Source organism: Anabrus simplex, chromosome 1, assembly GCF_040414725.1.
Source record: "Anabrus simplex isolate iqAnaSimp1 chromosome 1, ASM4041472v1, whole genome shotgun sequence".
NCBI lineage: Eukaryota > Metazoa > Arthropoda > Insecta > Orthoptera > Tettigoniidae > Anabrus > Anabrus simplex.
Genome location: NC_090265.1, coordinates 1,032,446,559 through 1,032,468,803, shown reverse-complemented (window position 1 = coordinate 1,032,468,803; position 22,245 = coordinate 1,032,446,559). Strand labels below are relative to the sequence as shown.

Sequence of the window (22,245 nt, the reverse complement as noted above, 5' to 3'; positions counted from 1 at the left end):
GAGCAACTTGTGCATTCTGAATGGGTGGTGGAAGGGAGATAGGAAAGGAAAAATGACATATATTACAAATGAGGGAGGGTTATTGATTTGGTAATTAGTTTGGAAGATATGTTAGAATAAGCAGGATCGAGGTGGTTGACTGGGTGCAATCACATCATTTCCTGGTATATGTAATCGTGAATAGGAGAAGGATAGTGGAGGAGAGGGGATTGGAAAGAGTGGGGGAAAGAGTTCCTATGTACATATGACAGAGGAGGGCAAATCAAAGTTAAACAACTACCTGGAAGATACAGAATTTCAGATTATTAGGATAGGGATCGATGTAGCAGTAGAGGGCAATAATACTGATAGGGCTTTACAGTTACTGGAGTATCCTATTAGGAGAGTGGTGGTGGAAAAAGCAGGCAGGAAGACGATTAGAGAAGAGGGAGAATGATGGTATGATAAAGAGTGTAAGGAGAAGGGAAAGTTAGTGATGAGAGCTCTAGGTGAGTACAAGAATCACGGAGGGAAGGGTTTAAGGGAACAGTTTTGCAGGTTGAGAAAATAATTTAAATGCTAGTAGAGAGGAAAAAGCCATGGCAGAAGGCCCAAATGAAAGTGATAAACAGAGAGTGTGAAGACAGGGAAGGAGACAAGGTGTGGGTGAGAATTAATAAAATTAACAGGGGTGCAAGTAGAGCTTCAAAATTGAAAATTGAGGATGGAACATAGGTAAAGTATTTCCAGGAACAATTAGGAGAGAAGCAAGGGTGGGTAAGACCAGAAGGAGGTTATGAGGTTTCAAAGGGGATTAGTGAGGGGTAGTCATGTGCTGGATAAAAGAATAACAGGTGAGGAGGTAGTGGAGGGGAAAATGGGATAACAAATGTTCATTGGAAGGAAGTAGTAAAAAATAGACAGATGAGGGAGAGTTTGGTTAAATTTCTAAACAAGGTATTCAAAGGGGCAAAATTCCTGAAAGGACAGCAGAAGAAGGGAATCATATGTCCTATCTATAAAAACAAAGGAAAGAGGGCCAACCCCAGCAACTATAGAGGCATAACCCTGCTGGACTCCCTGAGCAAGGTGTACATGGGTATTTTGGCTAATAGGCTGAGGAAATGGGTGGAAAACTATTCTATTTTATTGATATTTCAGAGTGGCGTTAGAAAAAGGAGGAGGGCGTCGGATAATTTAATGATTGTGAGAACAATAAGAGATAAATACGTGAGAACAGAAGGTGTTCCATACAGTGAGCAGGGAGGCCTTGTTTGAAAGAATGGGGAGGGTAGAGGTTGGGGAGAAGATGAGAAGAGTGATTAAAAGCATATATGAAAAAGTCTATTGTAGCATTTGGGTAGAGGAGGGGGTGGTTAGTGGATTGATTGAATCGAAAGTTGGGCTGAAACAGGGGTGTAAATTGTATCCAGTTCGTTTCTTGCTGTTTATTAATGACTTATTAGATGGCCATGGGGAGGGGAATTGGACCTGCCCAGTTGTAGGGGTACAAGAAATTCCAGGGTTGATTTTTGCCTATGATGTATTATTGTTGACATTGACAGCTGGGGGCCTGCAAAAGAGCTTGAACGAGGTTTGCAGTTTTGTGAAGAAATGGTCATTGAAGATCAACAGCAACAAGACAAAGGTGATTGTCTGTAGGAAAGGTAACAAAAAGAAACCAGGGAAGAAGTGGACAATAAATGGGGAAGAAATAGAGGTGATGGATAAGATGGAGTATCTGAAGGTGATGATAAGCAGAAATGGTAGTTGGGTTGAGCAAATTAAGCGAGCCAACTGGAAAGGTCAAGCTGCACTCTCAGTAATTAGGATATTGGAAAATAAATTTCAGGGTGTAGATTATGATATACAAAGAATGGGGTTTAATGCAGTGGTGAAGAGTAGAACGCTGTATGCTTCTGAGATTTGGGAGGTGGAGAAAGAGTGGGATATTAGAACAGATAAGGAGTAAGTTCAGCAAGATTGTTATGCGTTGTCATTGTATGCTGTGGGTGCAGGAGCAAGTGTTATGTGTAAAGAGTATATCAAGATTGACATTTTATAAAGGGTGCTTAGTTACTGGTGCACATTGAGAAGGTGAAGGGGGCCTAATTCTGCAGTCAGCTTACCAGTATCAAAAGTGATTACTAGGTTGATAGGATGAAGAATGCTTTAGATAGACTGGGTTTAGGTGAGTGTTATAGTACTGAATGGGAGAGGATAAGTGGTGTTCATTGGAAACATGTGATAAAGAGGGCAAGAGATATTGCAGAACAAGAACTGGTAGCCAAATGCAGAAAGAGAGCTACCCTAAAGATGTTTATGAGGGTAAATCAGGTATTGACTTTGAAAGTGGCAAATGTGAACAGGATGGGAAGAAGAGGCTTAATGTGGTGGTTTTAGGTTTCATTAGAGGTTGGACTAAGTTGAAAGAAAATACAGTGTGTATATTATGTGGTTATGAGAGAGAGGATTTTCATTTATTGACAGTATGTAAGGAAACAGTTGAAAAGAGACATATATTTATGACTGAGCAGCAGTTGAAGTTGATTACTCAACCGTGTAATGGATATAAGCTTTTACAGTGATTAGTGATAGAACGGAAGTGAGTGGGAGAGTTATGTTTTTGAGCAGAATTAGGAGTAAATGTACAGCCACATTAAAAGCTAAATCTCAGGTGTGTCAAGTGGAGAGAGACAATGAACTAGATAGGAGGTAATCCTGATGCATGAAAGGTGAAGAAGATTACTCGACTTAGTGCAGGAGGAGGAGGAGGTCTTCCCTACTACTGGCTAACAGTGGGAGGGGAAGGAAGGTGGTAAGCACATGTGTTCCCGTGGAGAGGTTCCTAGCTTACACAAGAGTGCATTATGCTAGGTCAGGAGAGATAGGGTAACACGTGCAACCACTCACCCAGTAAGTAGTTTGGAAATTTTGTTAACCTTGTATTGCGTTGTTTGCCACATTGCCATTGTTTTGTTTTTGCTCTTGCATTTTAGTTTTGCTTTTTGTTTATATCTCTATTTTCTCCAAAGAGATCATTAGGTTCAGTAACTGTACAGATCTGGAGGAAATAAAGTTTATTTTACTATATAAGGAAAGATTTCATTAGGGTAAACACATCAATAGGATTGTAAATAAAGGGCACAGATCTCTGCACATGGTTATGAGGGTATTTAAGGGTTGTAGTAAGGATGTAAAGGAGAGAGCATATAAGTCTCTGGTAAGACCCCAACTAGAGCATGATTCCAGTGTATGGGACCCCCACCAGAATTACTTGATTCGAGACCTGGAAAAAATCCAAATCAAAGCAGCTCAATTTGTTCTGGGTGATCTCTGACAAAAGAGTAGCATTAAGAAATTTGTGCAAACCTTGTGCTGGGAAGACTTGGGGGAAAAGGAGACAAGCTGCTCGACTAAGTGGTATGTGATATAGATGTTGATTCCCATAGGGAACGTGAAATATTTGTCTCTAATGAGTAAATTTATAATACCAATATAAATGGTCCATTATTGGACATTATAAATTTTCCAGCTAACTCATTCCTAGTTGCCAGCATTTCGCCCCAGTGTGCTAAGTTGGGCTCTTCAGTTGGTAAATAGCTAATGTCCAATAACGGACCATTTATATCAGTATTATAAGTGGTATGTTCCGAGCTGTCAGTGGAGAGATGGCGTGGAATGACATTAGTAGATGAATATGTTTGTGTGGTGTTTTTAAAAGTAGGAAAGTTTACAATATGAAGATAAAGTTGGAATTCAACAGGACAAATTGAGTCAAATACATTTTTATTGCCAGGTCTGTACATCCCAAAATAACATCACGTTGCCTATTATCTTTTCAGATATGTCTTAGAATTTCATAATTTTTTTGTTTGAAGCTTCCATGGCCCATAACTGTAGACATGATAATAAGCTTTTGGGTTTTTGCCATTTCAGAAAACAAGGTAAAATTCTTTACATTTTGCAGAGAAATTTTCTAATAATAAGTCTTGCTTGTCAACAGGCAAGATTTTCTTCAGAAGACACAAAGCAAAGTTCTCTGTGAAATGTAAAGAATTTCACCTTGTTTTCCAACAAGGCAATACCCCAAAAGCTTATTATCATGTCTACAATTTCATAATTCTCATCCTCATTTTTTTTTTCAAATCATACAACTTCTTCTTTCACCAGTATGAATACTCCCCATCCTTTTTCTTAACCTCTCCCTGTGATAAATACTTCAGTTCTGTGAGAAAATTTCTGCATCCATAGTATCACTTCTCAGCCATGATGCAATTTCTATTACAATATCTGGCGAATATGTACCATATCTATTAAATTGCTTAAGTCTGTTCATTTCTTTACAATACTTCTGCACTTGAATACCAACATTTTTATGTCATCCTTACTTGACTCTCCCTAGTCCACCCTGTTTCCCTGAGAGTACCTCCCTATAACTATTCTAAACAAATGCCCTAACTTCATTGCGGTACAACTGAAGGCCATCTGAATGTAGATCCCTATCACTTACCCACCCTTTAGGATTTCCTACATACACACTCCATAGTATTTAAATCTCCAATCAACCTTCAATCAGTATCCCTCCTACACTGTATCCCATTGATAACAATCTCTACTTCCTTGAACTTCTCTCAAGCTGCCATAACCAGATCACACACATCCCCAACTATGTTAGTACCTATTCCTGATTACCTTACATTGTTGGTACAAACGTGTCCCTACACCTGACTCCCTCAACCATTCTTTTATCTCTTGCAATACAAAAATATCAACAGAAATAAAACAGCATATTCTATGAATAGAAGTGTATATTATGTCAGAGGAAAGAAATGTTGTATACTACACAATCTGGACCATTTACAGCTCCAAGGTAAAATCTCAGCATTGTTAAGTTTTTGTACACTTATCTGAGAGATTTTTATCATTATGTGAGAAGTATAAGAAACCTCTGGAATAAATTTTAAAAGCTACAGAAAGAACGAGAAGGAATGAAGGAGGGTTAACAGAGAATACAGGAACACAAACGCAGAAGGAACATACTAACTTTAATATTAGTGTAGTAATAATGTAGGTATACTTATGAGTGTTGAAAAGAAAAAAACAACCACTTGCACCACTTGTACAGTCACATATGAAATACATAAAGCAATAAAATAGGATATAAATGTACACAAACACTAAACACAGTGACCGGTCATTCATCACATGCCTACATTTGATGGGGAAAAGTTGAAGTTTCCTGATTCCGTTATACACTATTGTGTCAGTCACACTTAATTGCTACTCGTATTTAACCTAACAGAAATAAAGAAGTATAGACAAGTCTGGTGAATTCAGAAATTTGGGTACCAGTACATAAGCTGAAACTTATTTGCTGATTCAATATTGATTATATTCTACTGTCACTTTTTGTCAATTTTCAGTATCAGAGCATTCTGTGGTACTGAAAGAAGTAACAGTACCTCTTTGGCAGAATTCTGTGTGTGAAGCAGCTCTAAGGCAGCAGTTTGGACCATCCTATTCACTACCTGACACTTCAATCTGTGCTGGTGCTGAAGGGAGAGATGCATGTGATGTAAGTAATTTATTACTCCATTTACCTAACAGTCTTGCCAGAAAGCTAACATAAAAATCATTATATCAGTCATAATTTTACATTGATATATAGCACTTAAAATTTACATATATATCTTCATGAGCATTAGATATCACAATAAGCAATAATTACACATTTTTAGCAACCTTCTTTGCAGCCCAGTATCATTGCATTTTTTCTCTGGCAACCTGTCTCCGTTCTACTTTTTACCCACTGTTCTGCTGTTCTTCTAAGCTGCCTCTGTGGATCCGTGGTAGAGTGTCGGCCTCCGGATCCCAAGATAGCGGGTTCAAACCCGGCAGAGGTAGTCGGATTTTTGAAGGGCAGAAAAAAGTCCATTCGACACTCCATGTCGTACGATGTCGGCATGTAAAAGATCTCTGGTGATACATTTTGCATTTACTCGACAAAATTAATTAAATCTCAGCCATAGACGCCCAAGAGAGATCCGGTTTACTCTAGGTCTGCTAGATGGCAGACAGAGTAAACTGGAACGTCGAAATTGACGAGCAGACAGCCAGATGGCGTCAAATCGAAATGTCTGCAAACGGTAGCTGAGGCCATACGATTATTATTATTATTATTATTATTATTATTATTATTATTATTATTATTATTATTATTATTATTATTATTATTATTATTATTATTATTATTATTGCTGTTCTGCATGAAAGCCCTTGAAGTTATTGGTCTGCTGCCGATACTTAATTCTATTAGCAATGTCTTCACGATTTAGTCCAGCTTTTTCCAGATCTTTCCTGACCCCCCTGAACCACTTATCACATGTGTTAGGTCTACTATCGTGTAGGGTAAAAATTTTCAGTTAACCGCTTGTCATCCATTTTAAATAGGTGGCCATAGAACTTGAGTTGTCACTTCTTGATGGATTCCATTAATCGTTCAGCTTTCTGATATTGTTCCTCTCATCCTCACAACCTGTATTCTCCAGCCATGATCATTGGACCCATTTTTTTTTTTTTTTTTTTCGAAAGATCTTCCTCTCAAACTTTTCATCGTCTATCAGACTAGCCTTTCCTGTGACTCAGAGGCATTCACTTACGTAGAGACATTCGGGTTTAATCACCATATTGTAATGTCTGAGTTTAGCTGGCATTGAAATCTTTTCCTTGTACAAGTTGTGAGTTTTGCGAAATGCTGCAGCCATCCTATCGCACCTACTGTTTTTAGCTTCTCTTCCATTAGATCTCATTGAGATATTTGAAGCTATTAACTCTTTCAATCTTACCATTCCTTGCCTTTAGTTTCTGTGGAGCTATGGGTATGTTAGTCAACTACTTTTTCAAAGGAAATCCAAAGTCCAGCTTTTTCTTCTTGTTGTTTCAAAAGATTTGTATGTCCTACAGTGCATCTGTGTTTCTAGAAAGGATCGCTAAATAATCAGCAAAAGCTAAACAGTTGATCTTGACACTGTTCTTTGAACTTCTAATGTATATTTGATTCAGTAAACCTTTCTTATTAATCTCTTTTTCCCATTCCAACACACAGTACAGCACATGTTACATAAGTAAACGGATGCCCCTGAAGTAGCAGGGGGGCATCTTACTGGATTTTTTTACAACTCACTGGATCTGTAATTGTCAACAGTTCATAAGGTGCTTTAAAATAGTATTGAACCACACACTTCAAGCCTCATCTTATTAAGATGTCCCCCTAAGCTAAATTATTACATCAGACAACATCAAGGTGATGTCCTACTACAATCATTTAACTTGACTTATAATTTACATATGCTCATACCTTAGCGAGTACACCAACAACTGTTGACTTTTGTACTTGTGTTTATCTACAAACTTTTGATTGTATTTTTAATAATTTCAATACAAATATTTCCAGCTGGAAAATGTATAATTTTCAATAATTTATATTGGAATTATGAATTTACTGTACTCATTCAGGAAAAATACTTCAATCCCCTGTGGGAATCAATATTTCATCAATGTATTTCTAGTTATACCAGTGACTATATTATAACTGTCCCATTATACAGTTATATTCACATGGACATTCCTCAAGGCTTAATGGACTTTAAAACCCATGGTTTAGTTTTAATTCCTATATAAATCAAAACATAATCTTTGTAAGAATATTTCAACATTTTGTTATAAGTTTTAACAGTGTGAACTTATTTTTATTATTTTATGTTACCAGTATTCATTGAGTGTTGCTTCACTGATCTGAATGTTGTCAAATTATCTACTGCATTTTACTTTGTCAATGGCTGAAGATGATCTTTTGTCAGGTTGAAACTAATACCGATGACTATTAAAATTTAAAAGTCTACCATGGCTTTGTATTTGTATTGAATAAGTGTCACTATTTTCATTTTGAAGCAATCAAAGAGAGTCAGTGATAGTCCATCACCCTGCCTTACTCCTGCTTTAATTTGAAATTCCTTGGAGAATTCACCCATGAATTTTACTTTAGACCAAGTGACAGTTAGGGTCTACTTTATAATTTCTGTCATTTTGCCTACTTTATAATTTCTGACATTTTGCCACCCATTCCAAATTCACTCGAGATGTCAATTACCACTTTGCAGTCGACTGAATTATATGCTTTTTGGAAATCTACGAAGTGCATTACCAGATCTTTTGAGGTGTAATTTTCCATGACCTTTATCAAACTCCATATCTGCTTAATCTTCCTTTCCTGAAACCACCTTGGTGTTCACCAAGTGGGCGATCTATTTGCTCCACTAGTCTGGTCTGATGGGTTTTTGAGACTAAACTTATCTTATATGCCAGAGGTAAAATAGAGATGACATCTGTTTTTATACCTTTCATGTGTAATGGGTGAATCAGTGCCAGTTTCCACTTATCAGAGATCATTTCAGTTTCCCAGATATTTATCAGTCCATGGATTAATGCCTGGATAGCTATTTCTCTGCAGCTTTTCAGTATTTCTGCTGTAAGTGAATCATCCCCAGCAGCTTTGACGTTCTTCAGTTCCATGACTATCTTCCAAATTTCATGTTTGTTAGGTGGGACTGAATCTCTGTTTCTTTGTTCTGGAAGATATTTTGGTCATTTACCCCTGGGTTCTTCATAGTTCAACATGTTCCTCAAAATGGCTCACTAGAATCTCAGTTTTCTTTATTGCTCACAGCAAATTCCCTAGCCTTTCTCTGTAAGTTCCAGCTTTGTGCCTGATAACTTCTCAAATGCTGTTTGAAGGTCTTATAAAAGTTTCTACTGTTGTCCTTCTTCAACTCCGATTCAATGCATTGTATTTCTTTCATTAATTCATTTCTTTTGGCTTGCTGGAGGGTTTTAGCTACCTGTTTCTGAACTTCGCTGTATGTATCAAATGTATCCTTTGTTTTAACAACATACCATGCTTTGAAGGCCACTGCTCCTTGATCTATTACTTTATCACAGTCTTCATTCCCCCACCTATATTTTGCATATTTGTTGAAACGGTGCTATTTCCTTTGTAGTATCAATTGCATTTTTCTGGATTCCCATGTAAAAGATCTTAGAAACCAAGTTCATTTTGTAACAGCTTTTCATCTTTATTATCTTCTGTTGAATTAGTCTTTTCTTATTTAATGGAAGTGGCCTAAATTTTACTCAAGTTAAGAAGTAGTCTGTGTCAAGGTTGGCTCCTTTCTGTACTTCTTCATTAATAAATGAAAACCTACAACCTGTTTTCCAGTCAATGACTGGGTCAGGGATGAGATGAATGAAGCCCCCAACTTGCAGCGAGGATATGAATTGTGCTGGCTGCCAAGGCCTGTTGTACTCCTCTGGGGAAATGATTAATGACTGACAGATGAAATGAAATGATAGTGGAGAGTGTTTCTGGAATGAAATATGACTGGGAAAACCAGAGTACCTGGAGAGAAGCCTGTCCCACCTCTGCTTTGTCCAGCACAAATCTCACAAAGAGTGACCGGGATTTGAACCACGGTATCCAGTGATGAGAAACCAGCGTGCTGCCACTGAGCCACAGAGGCTCCCTTCTACATTCATAATTTTTCTAATATTCCTGTGTGGGATTGCAACATGATCTAGCTTGAAATTCACCGAGGTCATCCTGAAGAGAGCACAATGTTTTCTTTTTCTTGGAAAGTCTTTTGTAGTATGCAGACATAGGTTTTAATGTCAAAGGTTTTGCACAATTCTGTGGTGTTTATAAAATGCAATGTTATGATTAAAGTAAAAATAAAACTTACAAAATTATCTTCGGGGTCACATGTGCAAAAAGGTGGCTTTGTTTGGTGAAGTTAAATAGAGAAATGAACTGTTTGGGCACCCTATAGAGAAACCGGCTCTTTAGTTCATGCTGGAAAATAAAAACAAACAAGAAAATGATAATAAACAAGCAAAGGGAAGATAAACAAAACACACAAAACAAAAACAACTTGCAACGTAACCCCAAGGTAAACAGCAATGACAATACGCTCAGCAAACACCATAGGGGTTACGAGAACAGAGAAGATGGAAGGGTAAACAAGCAAAATATTCACAGCAGTAACACATTAAGAAATAAACTGACCCAGAAACAAGCAGACATTTAGGGAAACTACCTGAAAACCAACCTCATAAAAAAAAAAAAAAAAAAAAAGGAATAGGATCCCAGGGATACTGTAAGGATGGTTATTAATGAAAAGCACCTGTATACTGAAATCAAAAATACAGTATAAATAATCTTAGGAAATGATCACCCAAAGTAAAAAACAAAACAATTAACAGGTGAAAATATAAGAAAACTTTTGTAAAATAAATAAATCAATGAAACTAAAATGAATATAGTAATTAAAAGTGAATTAATAAATTAATAATAAGTAAGTTGGTGCACCAACATGATTTAACTTTTACAAAATTTTAACTTTCTTGAATTTAGTAAATTTATGTGTGGGACGAAAATCTAGTGTGAAAGAACATGAACGTTTATATCAATTTCTAGTGGAGGGATAACACACGTGGAACAAAAACATAACTTAAAACATAGATAAAATTAAGCAGTTCAATGTAATGAGAGCGTAAGAACCACACTGAAGAAAAATATTTAACACAAGAAAACAGAGCCCCAAATTTAAAAAAAATTCAATCACAGATCAAACAAGCCAAAATCTAGAATAAAATCATATGGATCAGTAAACAAGCTAAATCAAATCACATGGGTGATGAAAACAATAGTTAATTTAATTTCGTGTGGCTATTCCTAGCCGAGTGCAGCCCTTGTAAGGCAGACCCTCCGATGAGGGTGGGCGGCATCTGCCATGTGTAGGTAACTGCGTGTGATTGTGGTGGAGGATAGTGTTATGTGTGGTGTGTGAGTTGCAGGGATGTAGGGGACAGCACAAACACCCAGCCCCTGGGCCATTGGAATTAACCAATGATGGTTAAAATCCCCGACCCGGCCGGGAATCGAACCTGGGACCCTCTGAACCGAAAGCCAGTACGCTGGCCATTCAGCCAACGAGTCGGACAAAACAATAGTAATAATCCCAGACTCAGTAACTCATTGCGTCCATACACTGAGAATCAACAACAATCAATCCCAAAGATCAAAACAAAAACAAATCTGTGTCCCCATGTGAGAACAAAGAGAAGAAGATCAAGTCCAGGTAACACTGACATACTTACATTATAGGGCAAAAATGGAGGGAGGGCAATGCAGCAATGCGATATTAAAGAAAAGAATTTAAACACTAGAAACACTCCACTAGAAACGCATAAATCCCCACATAATTACAGGCCTTAATAGAAGTATCACCCTTTTGAAAGTTACAGTTTAATCATAGGTTTCAAAATAATTACGATGTTTAGCCCTTACACTGCTACACCCGAGATATCTCATCGGCAACTTCAGCTAAATTTCTGAATAACCTTTGGAGTTTCCTTTGGTTTTTAAACTTAAGTGGCAGCAAGCTACATCTTTTAGAAACATAATAGACCATCAGTCAAAATGCAGACTGCATTTTAATACTACCTGCAGTTAAATATCTCAAATTATGCACTCAGCTCAGTACACAACCTAGGCTGGCAGTCGCACAAAGCATCTGCGTCCAAAGCTTGAAAAAATGGCTTCAAGTAGCGGACGGCATGTGCCTTCAGAGTTCAAACTTATACAAGCTGTGAATACTCTTGAATCTGAAGATGAGTACTCAGATATCAGTGATTGAATATCAAACATTTTATAGGCGAGAATATTTTTGGCTCTAATAAACAACCCTGATTTACTCTTTCCTTAATTTTTATCCAAAAATAAAATGAAACTGAAATATATTCTGGGGTTCTTTTGCCCATTCAAATGACATTTCTTATTATTTTTGCACACTTTTCATATACACTGACTGACAGAGCAAATGCAACACCAAGAAGGAGTGGTCAGAACTTTATGCCAATTGCAGGGTAGACTGACGTCACTGAGGTATGCTCATGATGTGAAATGCGCCGCTGTGCTGCGCACGTAGCGAACGATAAATGGGACATGGCGTTGGCGAATGGCCCACTTCGTACCGTGATTTCTCAGCCGACAGTCATTGTAGAACGTGTTGTCGTGTGCCACAGGACACGTGTATAGCTAAGAATGCCAGGCCGCCGTCAACGGAGGCATTTCCAGCAGACAGACGACTTTACGAGGGGTATGGTGATCGGGCTGAGAAGGGCAGGTTGGTCGCTTCGTCAAATCGCAGCCGATACCCATAGGGATGTGTCCACAGTGCAGCGCCTGTGGTGAAGATGGTTGGCGCAGGGACATGTGGCACGTGCGAGGGGTCCAGGCGCAGCCCGAGTGACGTCAGCATGCGAGGATCGGCGCATCCGCCGCCAAGCGGTGGCAGCCCCGCATGCCACGTCAACCGCCATTCGTCAGCATGTGCAAGACACCCTGGCTGTTCCAATATCGACCAGAACAATTTCCCGTCGATTGGTTGAAGGAGGCCTGCACTCCCGGCGTCCGCTCAGAAGACTACCATTGACTCCACAGCATAGACGTGCACGCCTGGCATGGTGCCGGGCTAGAGCGACTTGGATGAGGGAATGGCGGAACGTCGTGTTCTCCGATGAGTCACGCTTCTGTTCTGTCAGTGATAGTCACCACAGACGAGTGTGGCGTCGGCGTGGAGAAAGGTCAAATCCGGCAGTAACTGTGGAGCGCCCTACCGCTAGACAACGCGGCATCATGGTTTGGGGCGCTATTGCGTATGATTCCACGTCACCTCTAGTGCGTATTCAAGGCACGTTAAATGCCCACCGCTACGTGCAGCATGTGCTGCGGCCGGTGGCACTCCCGTACCTTCAGGGGCTGCCCAATGCTCTGTTTCAGCAGGATAATGCCCGCCCACACACTGCTCGCATCTCCCAACAGGCTCTACGAGGTGTACAGATGCTTCCGTGGCCAGCGTACTCTCCGGATCTCTCACCAATCGAACACGTGTGGGATCTCATTGGACGCCATTTGCAAACTCTGCCCCAGCCTCGTACGGATGACCAACTGTGGCAAATGGTTGACAGAGAATGGAGAACCATCCCTCAGGACACCATCCGCACTCTTATTGACTCTGTACCTCGACGTGTTTCTGCGTGCATCGCCGCTCGTGGTGGTCCTACATCTTACTGAGTCGCATTGTGTAACCTGCATATCGGTTTGAAATAAACATCAATTATTTGTCCGTGCCGTCTCTGTTTTTTCCCCAACTTTTATCCCTTTCGAACCACTCCTTCTTGGTGTTGCATTTGCTCTGTCAGTCAGTGTATATTTAAACATTATGTACAAAAATATAATTCAGCATGGAGGGTTCTGACAATCACTCAACATATTAGCAGTGAAAAGGTTAAACATTTAAGGTATCCCAAAATATAACTAGACATGCCATTCTAAATTACTTATATGTATATGAATGTAAATAATTAATTTACCAATTTCTAACTGAACAAATAACAACAACAAGAACAACAACAACAACAATAATAATAACAATAATAACAACAATAACAACAATAATAATAACAACAATAACAATAATAATAACAACAATAATAACAACAATAATAATAACAATAATAACAACAATAATAACAATAATAATAACTTTTAAAACTTAAGAAAAAGGAAGAAAATGGTGATTTGCTCAGCGCATGAGGTCAACATGAGGCAATTTACGGAATCAAAGATAATGCAGTTAATTAATAAACCACAACAGAAGAGCAAAATAAAAACCCAAAAGAATGAGGATGAGGAATACCATATCCACAAAAACACAAGCATAAAATGAAATAATACAAGACTTCACAATAAACTAACCAAAATAATAATAAGAGAGGAAAAATAAAATTTGGATAAGCAAAATAAATTTCAAGAAACAGGCCTAGACAATGTACAAGTAATTTAAAAATATCGACAAAATGGCGCTCCAATGGCGTAATAGAAAGAGAATTCAAAACCCAAATCCCACCACTAGCCCCACATAAATAAGTTGAATGAGAAATAATAAGATAAATTACATGATCCAAAAAATTATTAAAAGGTAATACTTACAAGAGTGGTGAGGTATGCCATAGTAACTTACCCATGTTGACCTATTGCACTGGTAAATCACTGACCAAAATAAACTATTAGTAACTATTAAGTTTACATTTCTAATGTTTTAAAAATATAGAAAAATATATTAAATAATCCCTAAACAGGATTCTTAAATCGGACTCATCCGATTCCCACAGAACTTTCCTTCATCTCAGCAGATGATGGTAGAGACATGGCTTGATGCATTCACACACAATCAAGCTCAATGGCAGACAGCCTACTTTCAGTAAGCGACCATACAAGCGTTAGCATTGGGCGAAAGAGTTTGTACACGAGACGAGTAAGTCTATTCATTGCCAGATGGCGTCCGTGTCCACAACAGCCATATACAGCAGTACAGGCTGCAACGAAAGAATCTTTCACACTAAGTACATGACGAAGAGATGTAGAGTCATACGGTATTTTAAATGAATGGAAGAATATATAGACAATGTTCAATCCATTTTTTAATTCAAAGTTAGATGTGCTGTCCATACACATAATTTAGAAAACAATAGTTTATATTGGAGAGTTTAATTTCCACTAATAATATTATGTTTATGTAATAGACTGACAACAGGATGTGGAAGATGCTGGAAGGCCCTGCTGAGAACCTAACTTGGTGGTGCTTGCACTCTTGAACAAACCATCAGGTTCCTTATAATATCATTTATTAAGCATTAAATGTCTATCCTTTGATGCAGGAAATTAATTCTACTGTTAAAATACACAAATTCATGAAGTACAAAATTTTTAAATGAACTATTTCACTATGGGAGTTTGTACAGGCACTTACTTGGGTTTGTGGTCCTGCCTCAGAACCTGAGTGATGTTCCATGCACGAGATAAATGCCATCAGATTTAAAAGTGATATCAAAGGAATTTAAAGCTTTAGAAACAAAGGTTAAACAATAGAAACTTTGGAAACACAAGTAAGCTAAAGACATGATTATGCAATTTCTTCCATATAATATATCCATACCATTGAGGTGCCAGCATATCCAATTGAAAACATATTTTGGTATTGAAGATTCCGTTATGCACTGGGCTAGTCCCATTGCAATCCAAGCAAAACTAGAATTTCGGCTTAGTATGAAGTGAAATGAATCTTTGCAGCGAGTTCTTACAACTGGATGCTCTTCCTGACATCAACCTCGTCAGAGGAGTTAATGAGATGAAATGTATGATGTGATACATGATTGGTGAAACCCAGTGCCAACACATAGCCTACTCCTGTCAAATAGCACCCAAGGGGTTTGCTCAAGGCTTAACGTTGCCATCTGAAGGCCGAATCAATATCATGAGCATCATATGCCCTCACTCCTTATTAACACAGTGGAGAGGTTTGGAATTAAATCCAGGCTGTTTTGGCACATGATCTAGTGATTAGATATTGTATATCATCACCTCTCCTACCCTGCTAGCCAACATCCTGATCATGAACCTTTTTGGACCAACGGGACTCAAACCATGGTGTTGGACCATATAGACTTGATGCTTTATGGGCACAAGGTGGACTCATTTCTATCACTTGTGAATTTACTTTTATTTTCTCCCATCTATATAAATATTTGTGTATGCATTTACTTCACTGATTATGTTATCATCAATCAGAACATAAGAAACGTCTATTTCTTCTTTCATTCCATATTCATTACTTATAGGTACAGAAAACATTTTTTTAATGTTCTTCTGTTTTGCTCTGGAAGGCTTATAATACAACATACTTTCACAATGTAGTTCCATCTCAGCCTGCATATAAATCTTCTGGATTTTCATAATTATTGTCCATTGTCACTGCAGTCTTAATTCAAATATGAAATCATGGTCAATGTCATTACCATTTATCTTTTGCTGCTCTTCATCTGAGGATGTCCTCATTTAACTCATTCTCTTCTTCTATTTCTTGTAGAATTTGATTGATATCATCAGGTCCTATTACTCTCCTTCTCCTCAACTGAGACCTGCCGAGCAAAAGTATGGCCAGCCCATGTCAGAGGCAGGCTTATGGCATAGACTATATCTTTCTGGCAGAAATTAAGTAGATTGAATTACATGTGACAACAATATTTATTGAATATGATTTTAAAATTGCTATGACTATACATTAATCTATCTTCTATTCAGTAGATGGTAATACAGCAAATGATGAAGAGGAATGTTGGAGAAGGAGAATGCTCTTGTTGTTGAAAAGCTAAGTATGAGAAGTAACTCACACAAGTCAATAAGTTCAATCGACATGTTGCAAGTGAAAATGAGATCTATAAATGTGTTTCCCAGCATTGTCAGTATCCAAGGAAAGACAAGATCTAAACTGAATTGTTTCTTCATAAGAGGATCAATACTGAAATCTCTCAAAATAACATTAGACATTTTTGTGTCATATTCAATGCAGTCAATCATTCCCTAGGCATCAACAGATTACTTGATCAGTATTGAGTATAGAAATGTAGCACAGTTGGATATAGATACATCAGGATGGATGAAAATCAACAGAACACAAACCGAGGCTCACCGTCAAGCTAGACATATGTCTCCAACATAATCCTCTATTATACAGTATATTTTCAAAGTGTAACATCAACCATAACGGGCTTACACATAGTGGAACTGTTGTTTTGGCAGATTGCTCCACAGGTGCAGAAAAAGTGCTGGGCTGTACACTAGTGTCAAAACATTTAAACTTACTTTAAGAAAACTCTGGTTCATCTTATTTATTAGGAAAGAGATTAGTGATATTTCCAATGACATATATTTTAAATCAAAATACAAACATAGGCATCCATTTTACACAAAATGACACATAATAAAAGTATTTATGCTTGAATAATGGAGCACATCTTTAGGAATTACACTGTTCAGATTCTGTGCTCATCAGTGTCCCCATTTAGCTCTGATTACTGCTTGACAAATATGTGGCATTCTCATGGATAGTTTTTCCAACATCTCTGTGGTTATAGTTCCCCATGCTTGCAAAAGGCACTCCCAGAAATTTTCACAACTGTTGGCAGAAGATTGTTTTGCTTTGTGGTAGAGTTTATCCCACAATAACACGATGGCATAAATTGCGTGGCTGTGGAGGCCAGGTCATTACTTGTAGAATACCTGATGATTATTTGTTTCCTACATACTTCATGCACAGTTTTGATGTGTGTTTTGGGTCATCATCTGCTGGAAAACAAACTCTCTTCCAATAAGTTTGGTTCCAGATGGTACTGCATTGCTCAAGAGAATGTGATGGTACTGCTCCTTCCTCAAGATACCTCCCACTCTCAGTAAGTCTCTCACCTTATTGTTACTAAAACAACTCCAAACCATAAAGTTACCAACCTTAAGCTTCACAGTTGGTGTTAAGCAGCCTTCTAACATTCTCTTGGAAAACATTAGACATACTGATGACAATTTGTCTGAAACTTCTCTAATTTTGACTCATCAGTCCATAGCACAGTCTTGGCCAATGGTCCAATCCTTGTGTTGTCTGGCCCACTGAAGTTCCTGAGATTTATGTCTGCATGTTAAAAGAGGCTTTTTGGCCGACACCTGTAAAAAACAACCCAACATCACATAAACAATATTTTACGATCTGCCAATTTGACCAACCATCTTCTAGGCACATGCCATAGCATGCTCCTCTTCACTTATGTTAGCTTATTTCCCCATTTCTGGAGTGAATCCCCATCCTGCAAACATTGGAGCAGTATTAAAGAGAGGTCAGTGTTGAAAACAGTCTAAACCAACAGAGACATTCAAACAAGCAGGGAAAGTAATTTGTACGAGGGTGGATCAAATATAATGTTAGAATGAAGAGAGACGTGTGCGGAGCCAGTTGTGCACAAACTCTTCTACACTTGCATCATCATCAAACCGCTGTCCTCCTAGGTCTTGTTTGAGTGGTCCAAACAAATGGTAGTCGCAGGACAATAAATCTGGACTGTACAGAGGGTGTTCTTGAGATGTCCAGTGGATTTCCTCCAGTTTTTCCAGTTTTTCTTCATTTATTTTCCCATTTTATGCAAGCATACTCCCCAGATATTAGAAGCTTTTCACAACGTCTAATGGTCTTCCATTTACGTCAGTATTCCCTCTTCCTTCTCTAATACCTCTCAACATCACCACCGTCTTACTCTTCTTCACACTTATTTTCATTCCATATTCCTCTATCTCCCGATTCCATACAGTAAGGCCTTTGTCTCTTTGCTTCCCATTTATTGTTGTACACTCTCTTCCTCAACTCCCATGTTTTCTCCATCATGTTCCTTAATGCAAAAATTAGATCAAAAGTTGATCTCTCTCTTCTAAATCCATATTGCCCTTCCTCCATTTCCTTTTCTACTTCAATCCTCAGTCTTCTATCTAATATCCTTTCAAAGATCTTTGTTACCTGTGAAGTGAGGATGATTCCTCTATAGTAGCTACATTCTTTCTTATTATGCTTCTTTACTGGGATTATCAGACCTTTCCTCCAATCTTCTGGTACTGCACTTCTTTTTCTTTTCTCCCATATCACTCAAAATCATCTATATACCCAATGTAACCCTACTGGTCCTCCTGCCTTTATCATCTCTGTAGCCACCTCGTCCACACTTGACGCTTTACCACCTTTCATCTTCTTTATAGCTCCTTCTATTTCCAACATTGTTACATCTTCATTTTAGTTTTCTTACAACATTTCTTCTTCATGTTCCTCCTCTTCCTCCAGTTCTTCGAATTTGATATTAAGTAATTTAGCAAAATACTCCTCCCATCACTGGAGGATATCATCTCCTTGTGTCAAAATTTGTCCTGTATCTGTCCTTACAAATTTTGTATTTTCTCTCCTGTTTACTTTGCTTTTAACCAATCCATCAATCCATACAACACTTTCTTACTTCCATTAACATCATCTTGTAAGGTTTCTATGAAGTTTTCCCAGCACGTTATGTTTCTCTTCCTATACAATCTTCTGACATGCTTTCTTAGTTTTGTGATACTTTTGGCTACTCTCTGTATTTCTGTTTGCTATCTAGCTCCTCCATGCTTTCTGTTCACTGCATCCCTTACTTTGTTATGCCACAAGGGTGTCTCCGTTTCCTGCTTTTTACCTGGTACTCTACCACATGTATCTTCTGCACATTTCACCATTCTTTGTTTGAACTTGGCCTATTCCCCTTCAACACTGCCGACCTTTCCTTTAGGAATTTGTTTTCTCAGTTCTTCTTGGAACTCTTCTTGTGCTTACTCCAAATACGTTTTGATATAAAATGATCTACATGAGAAGCAATTTTCCTACAATATATCTTCTAGAACATATGGTTGTTGCCTTGATACTCTCATGCCTCCTTTTGTTGCATCCAGACCCTTTAATTCTTCTTTAATATTGTGCAATTAGTTAATGTAGACTCTGTGTAAAATCTTGTGATATCGGGCATATTCACTCCTTGTTCATACTTCTCGATGATGTCCTTCTTAACTTTCATCATAATCATCTCTTCCTCCTTAATGCCATCCTCTTCAATGATTTTTGTAATAATAATGTTATTGGCTTTACGTTCCAATAACTACTTTTACGGTTTTCATAGATGCCAAGGTGCTGGAATTTAGTCCTGCAAGAGCACTTTTACGTGCCAGTAAATCTACAAATATGAGGCTGATGTATTTGAGCACCTTCAAATACGACCGGAATGAGCCAGGATCGAACCTGCCAAGTTGGGAACAGAAGGCCAGTGCCTCAACATTACATCTGATCAAGAAATAGACAATATATACATATGTCCTCCCACAGATCACCAGATCACCAGATCTTCTCATCAAAGAAACCCCGCTTTGCTGCCTCAACCGCAATGGCGATGAGTTTGTGTTCGACATTCAGCATCAGAAAAAATGCATCCTACTGTATAACACCTACAGTGAAACATGGAGGGGGCTCTGTGATGGTTTGGGGTTGTTTCACAGTCAGTGGAGTTGGTAGACTGCACCAAATTAAAGGAACACTGGATAAAAACAGCTAGAATTCCATCCTATCTCGCTATGTTCTTTCATCTGGACAGCAACGTGGGTTTGTCCTCCAACAAGACAATGACCCCAGACACACGTCTCACTATTGCATAAATTATTTGCAAAATAAACAAAACTCTGGGGAATTGTTTTTAATGGAATGGCTCCCCAATTCCCAGATTTAAATCCAATTGAGCTGCTATGGGAGGAGTTGGATCGGCAAGTCCGAAAAGAGTGTCATTCTTCATCGGAAAAGCTCTGGAACATCTTGCAGAATGCCTCACAAAGTATACCTGCATCAGTGTTAGGAAAACTTGTTCTGAGAATGCTGAGAATAGTTAAAAATGTACTTGCAGCAAAGCAGAGTTTCTTTGATGAGAAGAGAATTTGATGTGTTCTGGTGATCTGTGGGAGTAAATGTGTATATATTGTCTATTTCTTGCTCAGATGTAATGTAAAAACATAGTTTTATTGTGAAATATTAGTTTTAGAATATATATTTGTCAATTCCTTGCATAGTTATGTTGTTTTCTTTTAATCTCAGTCCATTCATTAACAGGTCAATGCTTCTATGGAAACTTTTGTCTGGCAGTGTACATAAATACCACTGTTGTGTCTGTTGATCAATAGTAAAATTATTATAAAGACTTGTCTATATCATATTGTACTCTACTGCTTTATTTATTCCCAGGGAGATGGTGGAGGCCCACTAGTGTGTGAACAAGGAGGTCAATGGTATCAAGTTGGAGTTATCAGCTTCGGTATTGGCTGTGGTCGAAGAAATACTCCAGGAGTGTACACACGTGTTAATATGTATGAGCAGTGGATAACAGATACTGTGTTGCGCTACAGAAACAGGCATCAGCGATGATTGTGAGTTGATATCTGGCTCTTGGCTGGTCCAAGATCGTTATGTACACAGTGATAACTTCAAGATAATATTTATAACAGCCTCATAGACTCCTGTCAGCCAAGTTATGAATATACAGTACGCATCATGTGATGAATGTGAATAGTGTAATTATATTAATGAGTGAATATTTTCATTACTCCTTTCATGTAAGAGCATAGTAAAATGAACAATGTTATCCCTCAATAATTACAATATGTAAATTATGAGTTCGCAGCACAATGGCATGGTGGAGAAAATAATTTACAGGAAGGATAATTAAGAAACATTTTTATGGTGGGCTGGCCTGCCTGAAAAGTAATTTAGAGAGACATTTTATGAGTTTAATTAGAATGTCCTTCCTATACTGCAGTGTAAAAGATAACCTTAATGGTGTTTATTTATTATAAAACTAATGCCTTTCCTATAGTTTATGTTAAACCTTTGAGTTATGGTGTCACAAATTAATCTCTAGTGACAATGAAATGTTAATATAATTTCTTTATGGCTACAGAATATTGTATAATGATGTTCTTTACATGGTACAAATCTATCTCTCAGAAGTTTGCATTTAAATATGAGATAAGTATTCATTCCCATGAACGAATGTTTGACTGAAATACTAATAAAAATATTAAAGCAAACTTTGCATAAAATTCCTAACTAAGTAACAATACACTGTATTGTTTTAATGACCATGGAGGAATATTATACGGTATTTTAATAAATTCATAAACACATGATCAAACTAACTTTGTCAATAAATTGAGACTGAGATACAAAGACTAGAATAAGCAGGGTGTCTCCAGTAAAAAAAGATAAATATATGACAGGAAACTAGAATAGGATAATCATGTACATATAATTTCAACTATTTATAATGTGATAGGAAGTTAAACTTCATATTTACAACAGTTTGTGTAGTATACCATACTAGATATTTTATAGTATAAGACTTAGTATTGCAGTGTTGAAATGTAAGGAAGTTACCATGGATATGCATAGATCTTATTATACCAGTGTTCAGTGTAAAGCTATGTATTTATATGTAGTATAAAATAAATATTTTATGTTGTAATATTTTATTTTAATGGATATATTTTGGACTGCAGATGACTCAAATGATAAGATTATCAAACATTCTGTAGAGACATCACTCCTTTGTCTAGAAAACTATCAAGAATGGTTAAACCACCATGAGTACCTTCTATCAAGCAATATAGTTCTCCCTATTGTTCCACTACTGAAGAAAAAATTCAGAAGAACAGAA

General features: G+C 37.7%; 1 protein-coding gene across 1 annotated transcript in view; it reads left to right on the top strand.

Annotated features, from left to right (window-relative positions):
• LOC136875802 (chymotrypsin-like protease CTRL-1) overlaps nucleotides 1-22,004 on the top strand; it is a 303,156-nt gene extending 281,152 nt beyond the window's left edge. The window contains exons 6-7 of the mRNA XM_067149407.2: nucleotides 5,406-5,557; nucleotides 20,778-22,004. Coding sequence (XP_067005508.1) covers nucleotides 5,406-5,557; nucleotides 20,778-20,957 — 332 coding nt within the window. The 3' untranslated portion in view covers nucleotides 20,958-22,004. The remainder of the gene's footprint in view (nucleotides 1-5,405; nucleotides 5,558-20,777) is intronic.
• The last annotated feature ends 241 nt before the right edge of the window (nucleotides 22,005-22,245 follow it).